This window comes from Onychostoma macrolepis, chromosome 13 (assembly GCF_012432095.1).
Source record: "Onychostoma macrolepis isolate SWU-2019 chromosome 13, ASM1243209v1, whole genome shotgun sequence".
NCBI lineage: Eukaryota > Metazoa > Chordata > Actinopteri > Cypriniformes > Cyprinidae > Onychostoma > Onychostoma macrolepis.
In genome coordinates, this window is record NC_081167.1 from 16,459,655 (window position 1) to 16,481,992 (window position 22,338).

The 22,338-nt window shown below is 37.6% G+C and overlaps 2 protein-coding genes across 5 annotated transcripts in view; one reads left to right on the forward strand and one right to left on the reverse strand.

Moving 5' to 3' along the window:
- Positions 1-22: 22 nt before the first annotated feature.
- ap3m1 (adaptor related protein complex 3 subunit mu 1) lies at positions 23-5,507 on the forward strand. Its single transcript, XM_058794892.1, has 9 exons — positions 23-291; positions 1,093-1,373; positions 1,500-1,671; positions 1,747-1,884; positions 2,343-2,428; positions 3,230-3,363; positions 3,461-3,668; positions 3,779-3,923; positions 4,542-5,507. The coding sequence occupies exons 2-9, from the start codon at positions 1,101-1,103 to the stop codon at positions 4,640-4,642; spliced, it is 1,257 nt and encodes a 418-aa protein (XP_058650875.1). The 5' UTR covers positions 23-291; positions 1,093-1,100; the 3' UTR covers positions 4,643-5,507.
- A 95-nt stretch (positions 5,508-5,602) lies between these two features.
- vcla (vinculin a) overlaps positions 5,603-22,338 on the reverse strand; it is a 52,328-nt gene continuing 35,592 nt past the window's right edge. For 2 of the 4 annotated variants that reach the window (XM_058794890.1, XM_058794889.1), the window contains exons 10-21: positions 21,303-21,478; positions 20,696-20,886; positions 17,259-17,458; positions 16,830-16,958; positions 16,030-16,179; positions 14,285-14,393; positions 12,522-12,824; positions 12,309-12,433; positions 12,044-12,229; positions 7,816-8,019; positions 7,612-7,716; positions 5,610-7,533 (exon numbers count right to left, since the gene is read on the reverse strand). In XM_058794890.1, coding sequence (XP_058650873.1) covers positions 7,387-7,533; positions 7,612-7,716; positions 7,816-8,019; positions 12,044-12,229; positions 12,309-12,433; positions 12,522-12,824; positions 14,285-14,393; positions 16,030-16,179; positions 16,830-16,958; positions 17,259-17,458; positions 20,696-20,886; positions 21,303-21,478 — 2,025 coding nt within the window. In that variant the 3' untranslated portion in view covers positions 5,610-7,386. Of the gene's footprint in view, positions 7,534-7,611; positions 7,717-7,815; positions 8,020-9,452; positions 9,672-12,043; positions 12,230-12,308; positions 12,434-12,521; positions 12,825-14,284; positions 14,394-16,029; positions 16,180-16,829; positions 16,959-17,258; positions 17,459-20,695; positions 20,887-21,302; positions 21,479-22,338 lie in introns of all 4 variants that reach the window. The other 2 variants (XM_058794887.1, XM_058794888.1) reach the window with 2 other exon arrangements.

Here is a 22,338-nt window from a genome sequence, read left to right on the forward strand (position 1 = left end):
GTAAAATTTACCACAGACACATAGCTGTCCCTCTGTATTGCCGGAACAAAAAAAATACACTTCCAAGCTAATATAAACTTTAATTAAACACATGCTTTGTAGAGGTATCGTCGAACGTCTTTGATCTTAAGCTTTTTTCACAAGGAGCGAGTGTTTGTGTTTTAAATCTACTTTAATATAAATTCGCGACAGGCTTAGATTCGAACGCATGAACAAGAAGGAGTGACACATCTGCCACATTTGCAAGCGGGGATATTGCCTGAAAACATTAATCAAGACAGCTGTCTACAGGTAAGATTTATTTAGAAATAAGTTTAGATGTGTAGTTATGAACAACCGACTGTCTATATTTATTCAGCTGAATATGAAAATCCCAAATAATCGGTAGACGGAGAATATCCTGTAACTCTTCCTTCAGGAAACATAACTTTTCTGCTTTTGTTTTTATTACTTTCTGAGGGATTATTGTTTTAATTAGCTATCACACTGTCCTGAATTGCCTTTGAAATTATAGTAATATTTATGTTACAAGTTTGTTTGCGACTAGTTATGATAGATTTGAAAGAAGTTTAAATTATGAAGTTTTAATTCACTGCTATAGGACAATACGGTTGTTTGCACAGAGCTCAGGACCTGAAATGTAGCTTTATAAAGTGCACAATGAACAGCATTTAGATCTAACCCTTGGTCACTATAATGTTTTTCAAAATAGTTATTTATATTTTTATTATTTAATTGATTATATGGGATAAACATTGATCAAACAGGGATACATTTGTAATCTCTTTTAAAGCCACTATCCTAATTACTGAAAGTAATTAGAATATTGTTTTATTTCTTATACAGAGGATTTAATTTGGATAGTGACTTTAATGCAGATTACAAAGACATGGCTTTAAATTTCATTTAAAGTTTTATCCCAACAACCCTCTTTTAAATGTTATTTTTGTCAAAAAATAAAAAAAGTTAAAAACTTTGAATGTTCTAGGCATATTTCTCTTCAAACACTGGAATAACACAGTAGCTCATACTTACTGTTAGCACCGTGACTCCTATTCTCATTGTCCCATTTTCATCCCGTTGAAATTCCAGCCCTCATCATGATTCACAGCTTGTTTCTGATAAACAATGCTGGCGATTTATTCCTGGAGAAACACTGGAAGAGTGTCGTAAGCCGCTCCGTCTGCGATTATTTTTTCGAAGCACGAGAGAAGGCAGTGGAACCTGACAATGTGCCTCCTGTCATCCGCACCCCTCATCACTATCTCATAAACATCTACCGTGAGAAGATCTTCTTTGTTTCTGTCATCCAAACAGAAGTGCCTCCACTCTTTGTAATAGAATTTCTGCATCGAGTCGCAGAGACATTTCAGGTATCAGTAAGAATTTATTTTCGGAAACTAATGCTTTTATTCAGCAAACTTGGTGTACGTTTTATTGTAGATGTCTTGTATAGAATGTGTGTTCAGTAATATGGTATTTTATAATCATTTATGCAGGACTATTTTGGAGAATGTTCTGAGACCACTATCAAGGACAATATGGTCATAGTCTATGAGCTCTTGGAGGAAATGTTGGATAACGGCTTCCCCCTCGCCACAGAATCCAACATCTTGAAAGAACTCATCAGACCTCCCACAATCCTGCGGTCGATGGTCAACACCATCACAGGTGAAACAACACATTCATGAGTATTTTGTTCGTGGCTATGTGATGTTGAGAATCTAACTGATTCATAATCCTCAGGCAGTAGTAATGTTGGTGACACACTCCCTACTGGTCAGCTCTCCACTATCCCATGGAGAAGAGCAGGTGTGAAATACACCAATAATGAGGCTTACTTTGATGTGGTGGAAGAGATCGATGCCATCCTGGATAAGTCTGGTAAGGCTGTTTTTGGTACTTTAATTACACAGTTAAATTATTCCCGTTCCCAGTCCATCTCTCTATTAGTTAACACACCTGATTCAGATAAAGAGCTTTTTAGAAGTGAGCTACGTGCATGAACTGTGTTAAGATTGACGTGCTCCCTACTCCCTGAGCAGGGAAATCCGTTGAAGTTTACTTCACTTCGTAACATTCATTCACGGATTTGCGCTGCACGCTGCCTGCAGCGTCTTCACACACAGACGAAACATACTAGAGAAGTGTGACATAATATACCTCTGTAAATAAATACTATTTAAATTCACGTCTCGCTTACGGTCGAATAGAACAAACGTCGTACGTGATAAGAGAAACATACTAAATATGCGAGAGGACTGGGATTTGGAAACGCTGGTTCACGTGAATGCATAATTCTGAAGGTATGTGGTTGATATTTGTTTTCTCTTCTGTTTCAGGAACTACAGTCTTTGCAGAAATCCAGGGAGTTATTGATGCTTGTGTCAAGCTCTCTGGAATGCCAGACCTTACGCTCTCATTTATGGTGAGAGCACTTATTCATATTCATCTCTTTTTTTTTTTTTTCTTTTGGGATATATTTTATTTTGCTGCGTCATCAACCATTTTTAAAGTTGCAATGAAACTGAAGTAGTGACAGATCTTTTCATTTGTATTGTGATTTATTATCAGGAAATAAAACATTTATCCCTGGTTTCACAGACAAGGCTTAAGCTAGTCCCAGACTAGAATGCGTGTTTGAGCATGTGTCTCAACTGAAAATATCTATCTCTGACATATCTTAAAATATGTCAGTGTCATTGTTCTGTGTCAAAATGCACACCTTAATGTTTTCTTCTAAGGCATTTTTGTAAAAGTTGCTTATATATCTTAATTTAACTAAGGCCTAGTTCTGGCTTAAGCTAAACCCTGTTTGTGAAACCAGGCCTTAGAGCAGCGACTTGGATTATGGCATTTTCCTTAAACAAAAAAAGAAACATACCCATAGTCAAGACAGTTGTTCACAATAAGATCTATAACACGCATATGCAGATATTATTTTCACTGCTACCTTGGAAAATCTTGTCCATATCTGTACTCTTATCTAACGAAAGTTCAGAGTACAAGTGCCGCTACTGGGCACCTGTAATGAACCTGAGGATTGAGTATCTTGTTTAAGAACAAAAGATAAAGCAACATACACACTATACTTGATCTAAAATTATTTTAAACATTACGCTAACTTTAAACGTATTATGCATGTAGTTTTTATGATCCCATATTAATCAAGGGACAATATGACATGTGTTTTTTTTTTTTTTCTTACCAAACTGTATGTTGTCCACAGAACCCCAGGCTCCTGGACGACGTGAGTTTTCATCCGTGCGTCCGTTATAAGAGATGGGAAAGTGAAAGAGTTATCTCCTTCATTCCCCCCGATGGAAACTTTCAGCTCATGTCGTATCATATCAGTGCGCAAAAGTAAGAAGAGTATAGGTCTGGAGTAAATGGTTAAGCAGTAAACCTAAAATATGTATTTAGATATTGCCCATTAAAAGTTTTTTGCCTGTTTTTGCAGCCTTGTAGCAATCCCTATATATGTGAAGCAGAACATCAGTTTCTTTGAGACTGGACCTTCAGGAAGACTGGACATCACTGTGGGTCCTAAGCAGACCATGGGAAAGACTGTGGAGTGTTTGGTAGTGACTGTACACATGCCCAAAGTGGTTCTCAGTGCCAGCCTCAATGCAACTCAGGGAACCTACAACTATGATCCCGTCACAAAGGTCAGATGCAACTCCATTTTCATTGATTTATTGCAGTTGTTATTTTAGCAATGTCACTTGATCATTTGAAACACTATTTTTGGCTAATTGTTCTGACTGTTGTCTTGTAGATTTTGGTGTGGGATATAGGGAAACTTAACCCCCAGAAGCTTCCCAATCTGAAAGGAAGTCTAAGTCTGCAGTCTGGAGCTCCTAAACCAGAGGAGAACCCAAGTCTGAACATTGACCTGAAAATCCAGCAGTTAGCCATCTCAGGTAGGCTAGGGTCCTTTATCAGCTTTGGTTGTTATTTATTGCCAGCAGGACCTTGTGATAAAGCACTGATGTTATTAACACGCTTTTAAAATCACAATAAGCTGCTATAACCCTATTTAATTTACTATTTGTTCACTTTTTTTTTTTTTCTTTCTAAATTTATTTTCATCTCCTTCCACATGTTTGTATGTAATTGTTGAAATACCATCAAACATTTAGGGTCATTTTTTAAAAAGACTTTTACTTTTATACATTCAGTTGATCAAAAGTGACATACTTTTATAATTATATAAAATATTTATATTTCAAATAAATGCTTTTGAACTTTCTATTAAGTGTTAAAGCTACACAAGTTTATCTAAAATCTGATGATCATTGACAATGCAATGAGAATGATATTGAAAGAAATCTGACCATGAGAACTCCCTCTCCACAAAAGATCAGTGTCACAAATTTGCTTATTTGAACAATGACTTAGAAATAGTGTACCTTAATTTTTGGTGCAAAATCCACAAAAATCCTATTTTCAGATTTATGTAAAGTGCCTTAAAACACTTTTTAAAAAATGTGTTATATAAATACAATTATGTGTACTTCACTCTCTCTTCTGCTTCACAGGACTGAAAGTCAATCGTCTAGACATGTACGGAGAGAAATATAAACCATTCAAGGGTGTGAAATATGTGACCAAAGCTGGGAAGTTCCAGGTCAGAACATGAGGCCAGCTGCAGAGTATCACAAGGATATGCCAAAAGTTTATTAGAGGTGCCATTTTCTAAGTGACAAATCATACAGAATTGCAACCTTGTGCACAATCTCCCTTGCATTTTAAAAAAAAATATCAGTTACATTTGTTATTGTAATATTTATCTTTTTTGTTTTGTGGGCAATTACTGGCAATTTGCAAGAAGTGAAAATCTTTCCACTGGAGAGTATTGGGAAAGCATTTGCTTTGGGAATCTTTCACTTCATATCAACAACATTCCATTAATGTATTAGAACTGTGTTACGTTAGGTTGAAGGTACGGTAAATCTTTGCCAGAAACACATTACATTAATCACAATACTGCTCTACAGTCTTTGATATTGTCACAAAACAATACTTGAGAGTTTTTGCACATATTCACAGGCCTTATTTTTTCATTTACATTTATTTGCCAGTTCGGTGGCCTTTGAATGAAAAAAAAAATACTTTGAGGAGGCCTCACACACTCAAATGGCCTTTCTTTAAAAGAACAGTCACGCTTATAGCAGGACATGTTTACAATGATGCAATCTACTACACAAGCACATCACTGCTCAGAGGTGAATAGAAGCTGTATCTGCTTGAGAGACAATTTACACTTAAAGTAGTTTGCCACATACAAGCATTATGGAGCCATTATGAGCTCAAGTGATAAAATCAGTTCTGTTGCACTGACCTGCAGTGATACGGTAGATATGCAGGTCTGCCACCTTCCAGTGAAGCTTTGAGGATTTGCACACAAGGACACAGAATTGCATTATTTTGTAAAATGTCAGGCATTTTAAGATATGTATTTAAACCAAAAGCCTTCAGATTTATAAAGTTTGCGAAAAAAATGAGGTCTTTTTTTGTGTGTGTGTGTTTTTCCACTTCTGAGTAATACCTGTTTATTATAGCTTCACTTGAATTTGTTTGACAAAATTAGAAAGGAATTTGTCCCTTTATTGACATATTTGGGGAATGAAGTTTCCAAACAAAACACCTCAACAGAATTTTTTTTATTAATCTGAGGCACATAAGATGTTTTTTCTATGTGACACTGAAAAAGTCAACATGAGTGTCGTATATACATTCACAAAGCAGTAATTTCACCCTTTCTAAATGTCATCAGAACCCACAACATGCTATTACACATACAAATACAGCCCTGTAAACTTTCACAACGAGGCACTATATTGGGGGCTGAAAATGTACTCTTTCAAATGTATATGTTGTAGATAAGAGTTTTTAAGTGAATGCAAGGCAGTGAAGCATCATGATAGTGTTCTTGTAGCTGTACAGAGAATTCAGAGTGCATCTTCAGCTAATAATGTTGATGAGCTTGTGCTACTGAGTTTTTCATAGTTTGACTGCACAATTTCCACACATTTGATTCTATACTGTAAATTTACTGTCCTTAAAACGGTAGATCACACAAAAACTAAAAATGTGCAGTTTACTCACCCTCATGGCCTTCTAAACCTGTATGACTGGAACACAAAAGAAGATATTTTTAAAAATATCTGTTTTTGTCTATACATTGAAAGTCATTGACTTTCACTGCATAGACAAAAACATTTTCCGTTTCAGAACAATATGAGGGTGTTGACAGACTTCTCATTTTTGGGTAAACTGCATCTCTAAACCATATAAACAAGCCACCTGGGTCTTGTTACCCATTCTATTTAAATGGGTAAAAACATTAAGACAGTTCCATCATCAATGTACTACAATTGCAAACACAATCACAGAGAAATGTCAAAATTACAGCCGTAAACTGTAAAAAGACTTGAGCTAAGAGAGAACAGTTCAACTGTTGTGAGGATTGTGCTTTTCTTTTAGCAAATTTAAATAATCATTCACTCTCTCACAAACTTAAGTGTGAAATTCAGTGTTAACTATCCAAGCTTTCGCATGTCTATGTAGATTTACATGATAGATGTGTTTTTAGATAGCTAATGGATATTATGCGTAAAAAAACAAAATCTTTGGCATCAACCATGCCATGCCATCTCTGTAATGGCACAACCCATCAAAAAAGGCATTATCATATTTAATAAATAGCTAAGCAAAGTTCATTATAAATATGAGCAAAGAACAGTTAATTATAGTGAATTATGACTCTAAAATAACCAGCCATAGGGTTTTTGAATAGCAAAGTAAAACTTACAACATTGTATGTGTTGTATATTTGCGACTAAAAAGTGATCCTGAATAATGTTCTGATGAAATATAAGAAATATAAATATATACATTTTCAATAAGAAAATTTAATTGTCAAAAACTAATTTAAAGTAAATTTCATCACGAACTCCAACATTGTTTGAGAGAGGCATCATGCCATTTTTCTCCAATACAAAATAGAAAACTTCTTCATGCAAAAAATATATATATACCTGGAATTTGGAAACCCAACATACCAAAAATATATATTTAAAAATTTGCTTCCTGTATACTCCTACACTATACCTCAGTAGTGTGAGATAAAGGTAACAACAGCAAACTTTCAGGACAAAAATAGCCTCCATAAGGAGCAGCGGAGGTGTACCAAGTACCCATACCAGCAAGTAAATAAAAATAAGTAATACCAGTCACCCCAAAACTGGAGCCGAACACTGATGTCCAAAAATGTAAGAATCAGACAGGGTGCTTTCTCTCCACCTGCCACCCCTTATCAGATCTCAGACGTTTGAAAAGGCAAGGATGTAGATTGCTAATGGAAATCAACTAGTCCTCAGTTTACTGGTACCAGGGGGTCTTTCGGACCCAGCGAAGAGTGAACCCTGCGTCTGTGCGGATCTTGATAGAGGCAGCTTCTGCTTCTCTGACCGTCTCCTTCACAGACTGCATGAGGTTCTGCGCGTTGTGCACAAGCATCTCGGTGGCCTTGGGACCAAACAAAATCATTTTAATTCCAATCCAATCCAATAAATCCTTCATTAAAGATGTGCCTTGTGTCCTCACCTGCTCAGATTCTTCCTCACTGATGTTTGTACGTCCCAACATAGTGGCCTTTACTGTGGACAGGATCTTCAGCTGAGTGCTAATAGTTGGGATACGCTCACAAACCTGGAATAAACATTCAAGACATTCAAGGAGAGATGTACTTGATAAGCAAAACAATTTGCAAATCGGTTCTCTACTACTACTGATATTTGCGCCACTGACCTGCAAGAGGTTTGTGCGAATCCGTTTGTCGGTGCATTGCTTGGCTACCTCTTTAGCCAGCCGTGTGACCTCATCGGAGGCCTTGGCGATGTCCTTGGCGCACTGAATGAGAGCACGTTTATTCCCACTGCCTCCACGCACTAGACGGGACATCTCCGCCATGAGCAGGGCCATGCGCTTAGCTGCTCCAATGATGTCGTTACCCTAAGAGGAAAAACACCCATGTGAGCATAGCATAAGGACTTAAAATAAGGATTTGAGTACAGACGTACTTTGGCAAACACGGGTAAAATCTAAAATAACTACAAAAATCCAACTGTTCCTATAGTCGGTTGCTGTTCATGTAGATCATTTTTGCCTGTTATTAATCTGTGATCGATGATGAGCTCTATGCATCTAACTTCTATCTCGAACATTTTAAAATGTCACAAAGACAAACAAATAGTGGATCATTTTCATCCAGTGCACATCAGTCATGCCTTATTGAAATTAGTATCGGTTTATCATGTCTCCTGAAGTCACATTTGTAGGACAAAATATGAGAAACAAATGCACGTGAACAAGAATTCTTTCTGTGCACACGGAAAAGCATTTGCATATTTGTTACTGATTTATAAATATACTTTTCTGGTGTGGGTGCAAAAGTTTCCCATCATGACATTTTTTTTGTTTGCGCATATAAGTTTCTCGTACATGTGGGAAAGTATGGAAGCTCATTTCTGCCAAGAAAAAAAAAAAGTTTACATCTCACAATTTTGACTTTTTTCTTGGAATTCAGAGTTTACATCTTGCATTTTGTTTTTTGAAATTGTGTTTATCGCTTTTTGTTTCCACCATATAATTAAAAAAGGTAATTGCAACTCTTTATCTCACAATTCTGAGCTTTCTACCTCACATTTGCAAGAAAAAAGTTTGTAAGATTATACAATATAAATTATGCCTTTTTTTTTTTTTATCCGTGTCTGAAATAAGTTTCCTTAGTCCTCCTGTGTGCACATTTTTTTTCTGCAAACGTAACTTTAGGGGCTCTGTAGAATCTAATGTATTTTCCTCCAGGTTGTCAACAATATGGTGCCCATCTAATGAATAAATCATAATTATTCATAAATACCTTGAGTAGAATTCTGCACGATCCTTTAGTGAGACAGTTATGTTTATACACAGGCATGCAAAGTTTGTGTGTTAAAATGTAACATCCTACAATGGCTTTGAGATGGTCCATTTAAATGGTTAGAAAAAGTGTGCAACAAACAAACAGGCATGTGACATGACTTCAACACGTGTAATTCAGAAGTCATTGGGAAACTGTCATCCATGGCTTCACAGGTTGGCAAAAGCAGAGTGTTTGGCAGCAGCGGTTGAGTGAATGGCTCCTCGTTCAAATCGGGGCACAGAGGCGTGACAACTATCAGAAATGAGCAGGGAAGTGACTTGTGAAGCCAGTATCAGTTTGTCCAAGAAATGCACAACAAACTTGCCATTCCAGTCGCGGTCATTGGCAACCCCAGCAGCAAAAAAACACACCGGACCCAAGTGTGAAGCAACAGCAGCAGCAGCAGCAGCTATCTGGTTTCAGCATTCCCACAGTAATATCTGGATGCAGAAGGGATGCTGCGGCCCACCGGAAAACAGAGTACCTTACTGGACCACTTGCGAGCCTCCTGGTGCAAAGACTGCGCAGCGGCCAAAATGGGCTGGTTAACTGGCTGATTGGAAGACATTAAGAGCAGTTCTGGCTCAAAATCATCCTCGTTGTCTGTGAATTCATCCTCATCGTCTATATCTACTTCCGCCTCAGCGGCCTCAAAACCCTCGTCTGTCACTTCAGGATGGGGAGGCTGGGGAGGCTGGGGAGGAGGGGAGGAAGGAGCCAGCATGGAGAAAGAAGGACAGAGTTAGTACGAGAGGCACTGCAAGGAGATTCCCAGGACATGATTGTGGGAACAGCTGGGTTTAGGATAGCTGGGAGGGGCAGCATTCTGGGTCCTGCTGGGTAACGTCTGCCACAAGGTTTATAATGTCAACTGAAAATCATGTAACTGATCTATTCTCACTTAAAGTTGAGGATAGAAACTGGGTGGTTAATTTGCACAGAGAACAAACAAGCAAAGCCCCCAACAAGATTTGATGAAAGACATGATGGGTTCTCCATAAAAAAAAGCAGCTTTGACAGATTGTGTTACAATGAGTTCATATTTCAACTTGAATGATACTTAAGCTAAAAATACTCCTAATAAATTATTTTATATAGACTGTCCTTAAATTGTCCTGATTTTTTTCTTTTAACTTTTCCAATCATTCATTAATACTGAATAAAGATTTTTAAAATATTTATTTCATAGAGACTGTTCTCACCAAAAAAAAGCCATTTATAGCTGCCAAAATAGTTAGTCGTATAGACCGTAATTTCGATGAATACTAACATTCAAAAGTCTGGGGTTTAAAGTTTATTTAAATTTTTATTTATTTATTTTAATGGATCAAAATGACAGTAAAGACATGTAAATATATATTACAAAAGATTTATATAAATGCTAAATAAAATGAACTAAATGCTGTTTTTTTTTTGTTTTGTTTTTTCTATTAATAAAATAATCCTAAAAAATTGTGTTGTGATTTCCACAAAAATATTAAGCAGCACAACTGCTTTCAACATTGATAATAATAGGAAAATGTTTCTTGAGCTCCAAATCAGCATATTAGAATGATTTCTGAAAGATCATGTAACATTAAAGACTGGAGTAATGACTGCTGAAAATTCAGCTTCGCCATCACTGTAATAAAATTTTTTTTTTTTTTAAATATATTAAAATAGAAAACAGTTATTTAAAACTGTAATAATAAACAAATAAATGCAGCCTTAGTGAGCGTATCTGTATTATCTGCGATATCTCAGTATTTCAATAATACAGCTATTTTTAATAATTTTTACACTGTATTCAATTTAGTAAAGTGAATATTATAATAACTAAACAGGCAATTAATGGGGCTGTGTGCAGATACAAACAGGGAAAGACCATGTTAACACGCAAGCGAACAAATAGTTTTCTCGAGGACCAAGACAAAGCCATGAAGGGACTGTTCAGCTATTATAGAAATAGAGGAAATAGCACAGAAACATCCCACAAAAGTACAACAACACAACCAGTAAGTCAAACCCACCCAGTGGGCTCTCACTATGGTCACCTACACAAGCCTTTGCAATGAGCTTGTATCAGCTCTGCACTAGTTCCAGTTGATATCACATCCACTGAAGAAGACATTTCCCATTAGTTAAAGTTAACTCATGTAGTCCTGCCTGTCTCGTTTCATAGCAGAAGCTCTTTTGAGGTAAAGTCATGTATTGCTCCTTCACTATGGTACAATGAGTCTACTTGTTAAAACGTTAGAGCATGCAAACATTTCTTTCATAGATGACAGTTTCCGTTCTTTTTTCCCCCTGAAACTGGAATCATCACAGAGATTTCCACATTTCAGGTTAAAGACAACAAAAACATTCAGATTTCAACAAAGGCAACATTTCACAATCGTAAAAAGCAGACCAGTACACAAAGCGCATCTCAAACATTTAAACACATAATTTAGTTTTTTCATTAACTTTGTCATTTCATCTTGACAGTCTTTGTGAGATTCAGTTTATTTTTTAATTCTAATTCTTTAAAATTATTTATTATTGTGTTTTATTGACAATACATTACTGTTAAAAAGTTTGGGGTTGGTAAGAGTTTTTTGTTGTTGTTGCTGTTTTTAAGAAGTCTTATGCTCACCAAGGCTGCATTTTTTGTTTTGTTTAAGTCAAAATAAATTTTTTCCTGCTTTTAGATGTTATTAAAAGTAATTTATTCCAGTGATGGCAAAGCAGAATTTTTATTAGTCATCACTCCAGTCTTTAGTGTCATATTAGCCTTCAGTAATCAATCTAATATGCTGATTTGCTGCTCAAGAAACATGCTTTTTATTACTATTTTGTCGGAAACCCTGATACATTTTTTAGGATTCTTAGATAAATAGAAAGTTCAAAAGAACAGTTTATTTGAAATAAAAATCTTTGGTAACATTATAAAAGTCTGTCACTGTTGATCAATTTAATGCATTCATGCTAAATAAAAGTATTAATTTCTTGAATAAAAAAAAAAAATCTTACCGACCCCAAACTTTTGAGCCATAATGTATTTCTAAAGAACTACAAGGAATGGTTTTGTGTCTAAAACATAATAGTTCCACTCACCTTACTGGACCATTTACGGGCCTCGTCGTGTAGCTGCCTGGCCGCAACCATCATTGGCTCGCTCACCATCTCGCCGGCTTTCTGCTCAGGGAACTCCTCATCTTTCTCCTCTGGGGGTGGAGGTCTCGGGGGAGGAACCTCTCCCTCTGGGAGGGGCGGTTTGGGGGGAGCCTGATCGTCACTGACCTGATAGAATCATATGGGTGAGTAAATGATGACAGAATTGTCCCTTTAAGGCCTGATTTGACACTTTAATTTCACTTACATGCAGCTGATCAAGGTCTGGAGGTGGAGGTGGAAAGTCAGGCTCCTGAGGCTGGAAGGCTTCCCTGACTTTCCCGACAGCAGCCAAGATCCTGTAGCCAGAGTCCAGGAAGTTCTTTTGTGAACCTAATCAACAGGAGAAAAAGATTTTCTGTCAGTAATAGGAGAAATTGTTCTCTATAAATGTATCCAGAACATAAAAAAAAAAAAAGACCTGGATCCTGGATGTTTCCTGCCACGGCTTTAGCAGCCATAACCATGGGTGAGATTGTTCTACCAAGTTCATCTGAAGCAGCTTTGACCAGTTCTCTGAATTTAGGGTCCTCTGAGTTCTCCACTTCCCGTTTGGCCACCAGAAGGACTCGGTTAGCCCGCCGGGCAATGCTGGTGGCCCCTGCAACCAACATCTGGGGCTGAACATTAGCCATTGCCACCCGACATTTATCAATGTCTTTCTTAATGGCCTCCTCTGATGCATCTAAGAGGGATTTCGTGTCAATGGCTTCATCCACAAGACCTGAAATCAAGATTTTGAATACTTGAAAGTAGGGCTGCAACAAACAATTATTTTGATAATCGATTAATCTAACGATTATTAGAACGGTTAATCGACTAATTGTCGATTATTTCACTGATTAATCAGTAGACTTTGATTAATTATTCAGCTTTTGCAATTAGTTAAAATATTAAGTTATACATATTCTAACATAAAGGTCAATTCAGCTTTAGAAAAGCATATTATGTAATTACAATTATTATACAATTAATTGTTAACACTTTACAATAAGGTTCATTGGTTAACATTAGTTAACATGAACTAAGAATGAACAATACTTCTACAGCATTTATTAATCTTGGTTAATGTTAATTTCAGCATTTACTAATGCAGTTATAAGTTGTGTTTTTTAACATTGGTAAATGCACTGTGAACTAACATGAACAAACAATGAATAACTGTATTTTATTAACCAACATTAACAAAGATTAATACATGAATTTAATAAATGTATTGATCATTGTTCATTCATGTTAATTAATACATTACAATAAGGTATCATTTGTTAACATTAGTTAAAGTGTTACCAATTCATTATACAAATAGATGTATTTGGCACACAAAATGAGATGACAGACAGAGACACTCTCTCACCATTTAATTAGCTACATGGAAAAGTAACACATCATTCTGCCTAACATCTCCTTTTGTAAGAGATAAGAATCAAAATAAAGGTAAGTGATGAGATGCTTTGGATAAACTATTTCATTCAAAACATAAAGCCTACCCTATAGGGTTATGATAACCAAAACAGTCCTGAGCTAGATCAAGCTTTGATTTCTGTAAAACAAACTATCACTTTAATTAAATATTTTTTCCCCACTAATAAAAACATTTTATCATTAGCTAGCTCCACACTGGAGAGCTGCTTTATTTCAGAAAATCAAGTTGTAATTCTAACTGAAAGCGACACTGACTCTGGGTTTTCATGTTTAATACCGTAAAGTTGCTTGAATTAAGGCTATCTATTGCATAAAGTACTATGTAAATAAACATGATGTGACCGGACTTTACTTGAGTACTGAACTGCAAAGCTCATGCAAACATCCACATCATTGTAATCAGATGCATTTTTAACTGCTGCTTTCACACTGCTGTCAGTTTTTGTTGTGTTTATTTTGTTACTAAGAGGAAAGCGCGCAATATATATTTACATATTCATCAAATGCCGCTCAGGTTCGGGTGTGTCTTCTTCTCTTGAATTGCATCCAGGAGAGCTGAATTACATTATTGCGCTACAGCGAACCGCAGTATTGCAGGCTCTTGCATTAGGTCATGTGAGATCAAATTATTACTCGACAACAAAAATATTAGTCGACAATTTTTTATTGCTGATAATGTCGACTAATCGTTTCAGCCCTATTTGAAAGAATTTCAAAAGATTTGATGTGGTATTTTATGCGATACGAGTTTTTGCTTACTGGTCATTTTTTCAATGTTGTCAATCCATTGGTTCTTCATGGTCTCGAAGTGTTCATATGCAGCCTGGTTGCCAGGGTTCTTCAGCAAAATGCGTGCAGCAGAAGTGACCTGCTCATGAGTACAGCAAAAGATAGATAAACATGTCAAACAAACAAACAAGATTACAACTAGTTTAATAGTACTCATTCTGAAAGCCTTTATTGGTCGAATTTTTAATAAGGCAGCGGCTATTTGCACTAAGTGTAAATAGCAATGGATTCTATTTACACTGAGTGAAAATAGCATATTTTCTTAGCGATAGATGCTATTTACACTAAGTGCTATTTTCTGCTATTTATACTACTTGTTGCAAATAGTGGCAATTATCTGCACTTCAGTATTGTAGTACATTATAAAACAGTATGCAATAACATATTGAGTGTAAATTATAATTTTAATTCAAATTATTAAATGGATGCCACCTTACTGGTACAATAAAGCCCTCTATACACCTACCCTAACCCTACCTGATGCTTTATTTTCAACTTTTTGATTATTTCCTTATTTTTTATTGAAAATAAATGCCTTTATGATGTGATACAAGATTTGAAAAGGGAGGGAAAAAAGTTCGGCAAAAGGCTGGTTCGAACCTGGGTCAGTTGCATCAAAAAGACCATGGCACACACTTTACCAGATGTATGAATTACAACTGTTTTTTATAATGTTGACTATCCTAATCGCACGTTGGTGGGCGGAGTTAGTGTAAATAGTCTCTGCCAACAAAGCGGGCTATTTGCACTAAGTGTAAATAGACACTCCGTTTTAGTAAACGGTAAAAAATATATACTGTGCACCGATACATGTTTTTTTGTCTTTTTAACAAAGAAATAAAGATTTTTTTATATTTCTTAAATTACAAAAATACTTTGTTGTTCAAAAGTAAGGGGTCTGTAAAATGTTAATATTTTTTTAAAGGGTCTCTTATGCTCACCATTTATTTGATCAAAATATCAAAATGCAGTAAAATTGTAATGCTGTGAAATATCATTAAAATTTTAAAGGTCCCACTTTATATTAGGTGGCCTTGACTACGATGTACTTACATTTGAATTAATCATTTGGTACAATACACTTATTGTGTACGTATACATGTTTTTACATTGTAATTATATTTTTTTAAATACCTGCATGTAATTACATCTGTAATTAATTTCTGTAATTACATTTATAGTTACACTGTTGACCCATCCCTCACACCTTAACCCACCCATACCACCAAACCTGTCCCTAACCTTACCCGTATCCCACCTCAGTAGCAGCAAAAATGTTTTGCAATACAATATGAACACAATAAGTACATTGTACTTATTTTTTGATGTAAGTACATAGCAGTTAAGGCCACCTAATATAAAGTGGGACCATTTTAAATGTTTCGTATTTTAATATTTTTACAGTGTAATTTATTCCTGTGATGAAAAAGCTCATTTGTTTTGACTTTAGTTACTTTAGAAACATCCTCATAATTTAACACTCAATACTTTTCTCACACAGTCTTATTTTAAGAATGAGGTCTCACTCAAGATCATCATCATATTTGGTAGTATCTGGCATCAAAAAGCTTGAATGTACCTGGTAGACTTGATATTGTGGCTTATGTCCAGCTATCAGGCCAAGTACTCCTTTATGTGCCCTTAAAGTAACTCTGGCATAAGCAGAGAGTTGGGCTTCCAGACATATACACACATATCATATATGAGCTGCATACCTGAGGTGTTAAATCTCTGGCTGATTTCACAGCCGCCTGGATGCCTTCAACTGTGCTCTTATTGGCTGTTCCCACAGCAGCGGCCTTCTCTGCTGTAGCACCCAGTCTACTGGCATGATTCTCAAAGTTAGACGCCCTTTCTTCAAAGACCTAGAGGGCAAAAATACCAAATGAATTATAATTATTATTTTATAATTGATAATTCCATTTTATCAATATACTATTATAGTTTTTGTTAATATTTTGAATTAAATTTTCATTTTTACATTTTGCTTTCACTTTCATTTAAAAGTTTTAGTAATTTTGTTGTTTTTGTCATTTTAATTAGTATTTTATGCCTATATCATTTTAAAGTTAAAAAATTTTTTTTTAGCTTACTTAGTTTTAGTTATTTTAGTACTTCAAGTTAAACTAAACAAAAATGAGAAATGTTGTAAATGTAAATTTTATTATATTGTTTTTTTTTTGTTAGTTAACGGAAAAAATTTCCCAAGTAACAAAAATGTTTTTGTAATGTTTTTAGTATTAGACAACTATAATAACAATACATAATAACTGTGATAATGACTATAAGTATGTTTGTATGCATTTCTGACCAGGTATAAAATAATGATTTTGGGGATTCCTTTAAAGTAAATAATAACCCTAAGAATAAAAGTGTTTATTTACTTCTAAAAATGGCTTAAGTCTATTTACAATTAGGTTTAGGGCTTGGAATGCTTTGTGTGAATTAGCACATTTGATATGATACTAAAAAACAAGCTGTGCTCTGTTTAAAACAGGTTGTATACTCAACAGACCTCCTCTCTGTTGGGGGCCTCAAGAGGCGCCGTTGCTGCCACAGCCAGGAGTTTAATTGGTGTGGTCGTATCACTGAAAACATCAGACACCTCCTGGGTCATTGCTTCCTGCATCTTTGCCTTCAGATCCTTGAAAGAAAATATGATATGATGATTTATTTATGTGTACAATTAAAAGCAAAAAAACATGTCATTTGCTTGAAGCAGAATAAGAAAAAAAATATTGTGTAGTGCAAATATTTTCCAGCAGAGGGTGGCATTTGCTTATATATTACATTGAGCTAAAAGCCCTGGTGCTTTGTGTACCAGCAGATCTGACCTCTGCACTTACCATTTGAGAAGATCTAAACATCTGCTTATGCTTCCACACCTGCTGTGTGAGAAAGATAGCGGGATCTTTTAATAGAAAAGGGGGACACAATGCCTTACTTTAATTGCCTCCAGAAGATGAGCAGCCACAACGCGTGCCTGAGGAGTCTCTCCCTCTCCCCGCGCCGCAAGATCTGCCAACTGCATCATCAGCTGCTCCACTCGCTCACACTTTGCTAGCAGATCCTGTCTGTACGGCCCTGGTAGAGAGCTCGCCAGCCGGCGGCCTTCCGCTATCAGCCCCCTTATGGCAGCCTGGCCTACAGACAGAGACATGACAAGCTCCCATTAAAATTTAATGGTGAAATGTGTCATTTCTAGCTGAAACGATCAAACAGGTTTTCCAAATTTCCAAGTTTCATTATAGTACTGTTTGGACAAACAGACAGTCTCTTCAGGGAAGAGCAAAGAAAACAAAAATAATTACTTTATTCAACAATTTCTTCTCTTCCGTGTCAAGTTTTCGACCTAGATGTTTTACTGGTTTGGAACGGCATGAAGGAGAGTAATTCATGACAGAATTTTCAATTTTGGGTGAACTATCCCTTTAAGAAGAAGCCACAATCATAATAGAAACATTTTGTTTCATGCCACATTTAAAATAAAAACTATAAATATGCATTTTAATTCAATTAATCATTTCAATTATTTTGCACTAAAATGTTAATTTTTAAACACTGCTGACATCTCTATTCCAGCCAAGCCCGCTCCAGTTACAGAGAGCCTGTCAAGCCAGAGCCAGTCATTCTTGAGCCTGTCAAGCCCACTCTGGTCACTTCGGAGCCGGTCAAACCCGCACCAGTCACTCCAGATCCAGTCAAGTCTGCTCCAGTCACTGCAGAGCCAGTCATCCCTGCCCCAGTCATTTCCAAGATGGCCAAGTTGGCAGCTATCCAGTCAATTCTAAGTCAGTCAACTTCTGTCATCCCTGAATCAGTCACCTTCATAACCGTTATCCAGGAACAAGTCGTGTCAACCACAGTCATCACTCAATGAAGTTTGCACCAGACACCTCTGAGTCTATCAAGTCAACCTCTGTCTTCCCAGAGTCAACTGAGTGCTTTCCTGTTTCTCAAGAATCAATCAAGTCTAATGTTGTCCCTCAGTCTATAAGGTCTCTTCCCAACTTGTCACATTCCGCCGGGCCAGTTCCAGTGTCTCCACTGAGACGACCAAGATCACTACCTCTCCGCCTGTGTTGGCCGAGTCAGCTACAGATACTACAGAGGCAGTCAACTACACAGTTTTTATCTGTCGGAAGAGGAAGAAAATGGCCCGTGCTGTGCAGTCTAATGCCCTTCCTCCACTGAAGCCATGTTTTTGAATCCTGTCTTACAGAATGTGTTCCCACCAGTCATTTCAAGACTAAGAATGTTCCTGCTAGTCATGTCAAGTCTAAGAATGTTCCTGTCAGTCATGTCCACAGAGGCTCTTCCTAAGTTGGCTGCTTCTCCTGTCATGGCCACGGAGGCCGATGCAGAGGCTTTCATTTTGCCTGTTCCGGCCATGGAGGCCTGTTCCAAGCAGCCTGTTTCCCCAGTTGCGTCCACGGATGCCATTCCCGCTAGTCATGTCGAGTCTAAAGATGGAACTGCTTGTTATGTTAAGTCAAAAGGTGTTCCTGTTAGTCAAGTTGTGTCCACAGAGGCCATTCCTGAACAGCCTACTCTCACTGTGTTTGCCACGAAGGCCATTCCAGCGGCTCTCATTCAGCCCGTTATGGTTGAGGAGGCCATCTCTGAGTTTCCTGACGTTCCTGTTTTGCCCCAAAGGCTGTTCCCGAGCGGCCTGCTCTTAACATTATGGTCATGGAGGCCATTCCAGTGGCTCACATTCAGCCTGTTATGGCCACGGAGGCCGTTCCTAAGCAGCCCGTTGTTGCCACCCTTGCTGTGGCCACCAAATACAAAATTCCAGAAGAGGAGTCCCCAGAGTCCGCAATGGAGGAGGTTGTTTCGAAATCTGCTCCAGGTAGTGCGGTCCCCAAGCCCACTGCAGAAAGGTCTGTTCCAGAGCTCGCTCCAGTGCCGGCTCCAGCCCCTGAGTTCGGCTCCACGTAAGTGCATCCCAGTTCCCGAGGTCAGCCTACGGAGGGCTCCGGTCCCTGAATCCAGCCCAGAGAGGGCTCCGTTCCCGAGTTCAGTTCGAGTCCCTGCACCTAGAGGCACCTCTAGTCGGGCTCCCATCCCTCCCTTCCCACCCTCTGTCATTCCCAGTGGTGGTTCCCCAAGGGCGAGACCTCCCTGGCCAGCCATGAACCATTGACCTGGTTCAGTTCCCATCTGCCCCTCCCCTCTCCTCCCCTCCCTCCCCTCTATGTTTCCTGGCTGCCCTGGTCTGCCTAGTTTTGCTCCCCACCCGCCCCCCCAGTTGGTCCCTCCTGGTACCCCCTTGCCCAATGTGGATGCCTGGAGGCTCCCCGTTGGGGGGAGGGTACTGTCAGGATCCTGCCCTCACTGTTTTGTCAGTCTTGTCTGTTTCCTGTTTCTATGTTTGTTTTGTGTCTGAGCACATGGCTCTGTCTTTGTTGTTATCTGCCATGTGCTCCTCCTGTCCTGCCTCCTTGTTACCTGTTACCACGCCCCCTTGTTTAGTCCTTGTGGAGCCCTGAGTGTTCCCACCTGTTCCTCGTGTTCTCTTCTCCTTTATATTGTTCTCCCTTTCCCTCTTGTGTTGCCAGTTCGTTGTGCTTTGTCTCCATGTGTGCTAGTTAGTCTACCTTTCGTAAAACTGAGAATTCCCTGCCTAGTTGTCTGAGTATTAAGTATTGTGTCAGTCCCCAATCTAGTCTCATCCTGTCCTGTCCTGACCTGCAAGTCTGTCCAATAAAACTGTTAACACTCACTCTGCATTCGAGGCCTTCCTCCAGATCCGTGACAATAGGTGCTCAGCTAGTATACCGTTTCTGGTGGATTTTAAATTGAGAATCTGTGCCATACCAGTTTAAGCTTATTAAGGATAATTAACAATGAATTCATACTTAGGTTAGCAAGATGACAAGGTCTGTGGTATCAAGATGAAATTTTATTACATGATAATATGTCTCAATACTGACCTTGCTATACACTCGAAAGTATGGATTTTCCCTATCACGAGCGATGTACAAACTAGTGTAAATATGTGAATTGGGACAAACCCTGGTACTAAACTGTGCAGCTCTGGTCTAGAGTTACTCCAAGACTAAGTTAACCTGAAAGTAACATGACCTGCTGTGAATAGCACACGAAGCAGCTATTTATGGTTTGAAATATTTTAAGTATGAACATAAATACAACAGGGACAGAGGAAACAGCCATCTGTCACATCATGTAAAGGTCCAGAGTCAAGTGCCTAGTTCCATACGAATGGATTCAATATGCCAGTGTTATCCTTTGGGAGAAAAGTAATGGCCACAGATATAATAACCGTTATTGATTCAGTTCTAAATGTAAATGGATTGTCAAGCTGCTTTTTTGTCTCATTTAAGGAGTAATGTTTCACCTCATCCTGCCACCCACCTACTCCATGATCGTCCGCTCCAGGGTTGTTGATCCAGTGCAAGGCCTGCTCCATTTTGCCCTCTAGTGTAACAGCGGCCTTGGCAGGTCTCATGTTGGCCACGGCACGGTTAGTTTTTGCCTGCAAGTTCTGCAAAGCTGTGCCAATCTGTTTGGCCAGCGATCTAGCCTCAGGAGTATCCCCTTTACCCCTGTGGCACAAAAAAGTTCAAAAGAACAGCATTTATTTGAAGCAGAAATCTTTTGTAACATCATAATTGTCTTTACTGACACTTTTGAACAACTGAATGCATCCTTTCTGAATAAAAGTATTATTTCTTCATAAAAAATCTTATTATAATAAAATGTTTCATAATATTAAGAGAGTACTATAAGTCACATCAGGAACATTACCTTGGTTACATAATCTGTCCTAACAGTGAGCAAGATACTGGTTTATCAGGTTCACATTTTTCATCACTATCTTTTCAACATTATCTAAACATGATAGACTGGCACGAATGATATCAAGCTGAAAACCATCTGTTCTTTGAAAGCGGAAAGAACACTTTGAATGTTCCTGTAAATTAAAGGATTCTAACTATATGTACTGTAGATCTATAATTACATTTTACGAAGTTCAACCAGTCTCGCAGTGAGTCCTGCGACCTCGCTGATGGAGCGCAGAATGTCGTCTCTCTCTTTAGGGTCTTCACACAGGTCGGCTATGCGCTTGGCCTCCACCAGAAGAGCACGGATGTTCTCTTCCCCCTCCGGACCACCGTTAGGATCAGCCAGCCAGCTCTGTACAGAAACAACCATTCACAAAACAAGTTCAGTTACAAGTTTTACTACTGTCACAATCCTTTCATACCTAAATGTGTATTAAGGAGTTCATTTATTAATTATTTGATTTGTTATTTTAAATGTAAAAAAGGGTTTTTATTTTATCAGTAAATGGTTTGCCTTTAATTTATTTTACATCACTAGAGCTACACCTACTAGTTAGTTAGCAGTATCTTCAAAAGTAATCTCACAGAACACTCTCAAGACTCTTCTGTTCCTTTATTATCAGAATGAACATACTATACTGACACTTGTCAACATTTCCTGTTTTGAATTTGAAGGAATATTTATAGTCATATTGTCATTCAGCATAAGGAATCAGTCTGTTATATAATCACATGCTTTGCTGTTGTCTGTCACTGCACAGACAGCACAAAGTAAAAGTATTCTTTCTTGTTTTTCAGTTATCCACCCTTTAAACACTTAGGAGCCACAGCACATCTCCACTAAATAACATCAGTCCAGACAGATTTATGTAACAGCTATTTAAATGAGGACATGTCTGTAATTATGAGTACCCATTTTAAGTACCCACTCGTCCTCTGGGATGCATATACAATCTCTTCAAATCTGTAAATATAGGAAAATGAACAATATAATAAAATCTCAACAACAGACTAAAATAAAAATAGAACTTTTAGGGAAAACACTTCACATATCTTTTGTTGTTTACATCAATGGCCATTCATTGACTCAAACCTTAGGAGAATTAATTTGGTGGAAATTCATCTGTGACTTGATTCAAACTGAAGTTTTCCAATTCAGCTTATGTTATGTTTAATAATTTTAAATATTTTAGGTCCTGCACCTGTATTAAT

Excerpts from the sequence above, each read along its gene's own strand:
- ap3m1 (XM_058794892.1), top strand. The coding sequence starts at position 1,101 with ATGATTCACAGCTTGTTTCTGATAAACAATGCTGGCGATTTATTCCTG. Across the intron at positions 3,364-3,460 it reads TATCATATCAGTGCGCAAAA|CCTTGTAGCAATCCCTATAT; the intron begins GTAAGAAGAGTA and ends CTGTTTTTGCAG. Across the intron at positions 3,669-3,778 it reads ACTATGATCCCGTCACAAAG|ATTTTGGTGTGGGATATAGG; the intron begins GTCAGATGCAAC and ends GTTGTCTTGTAG.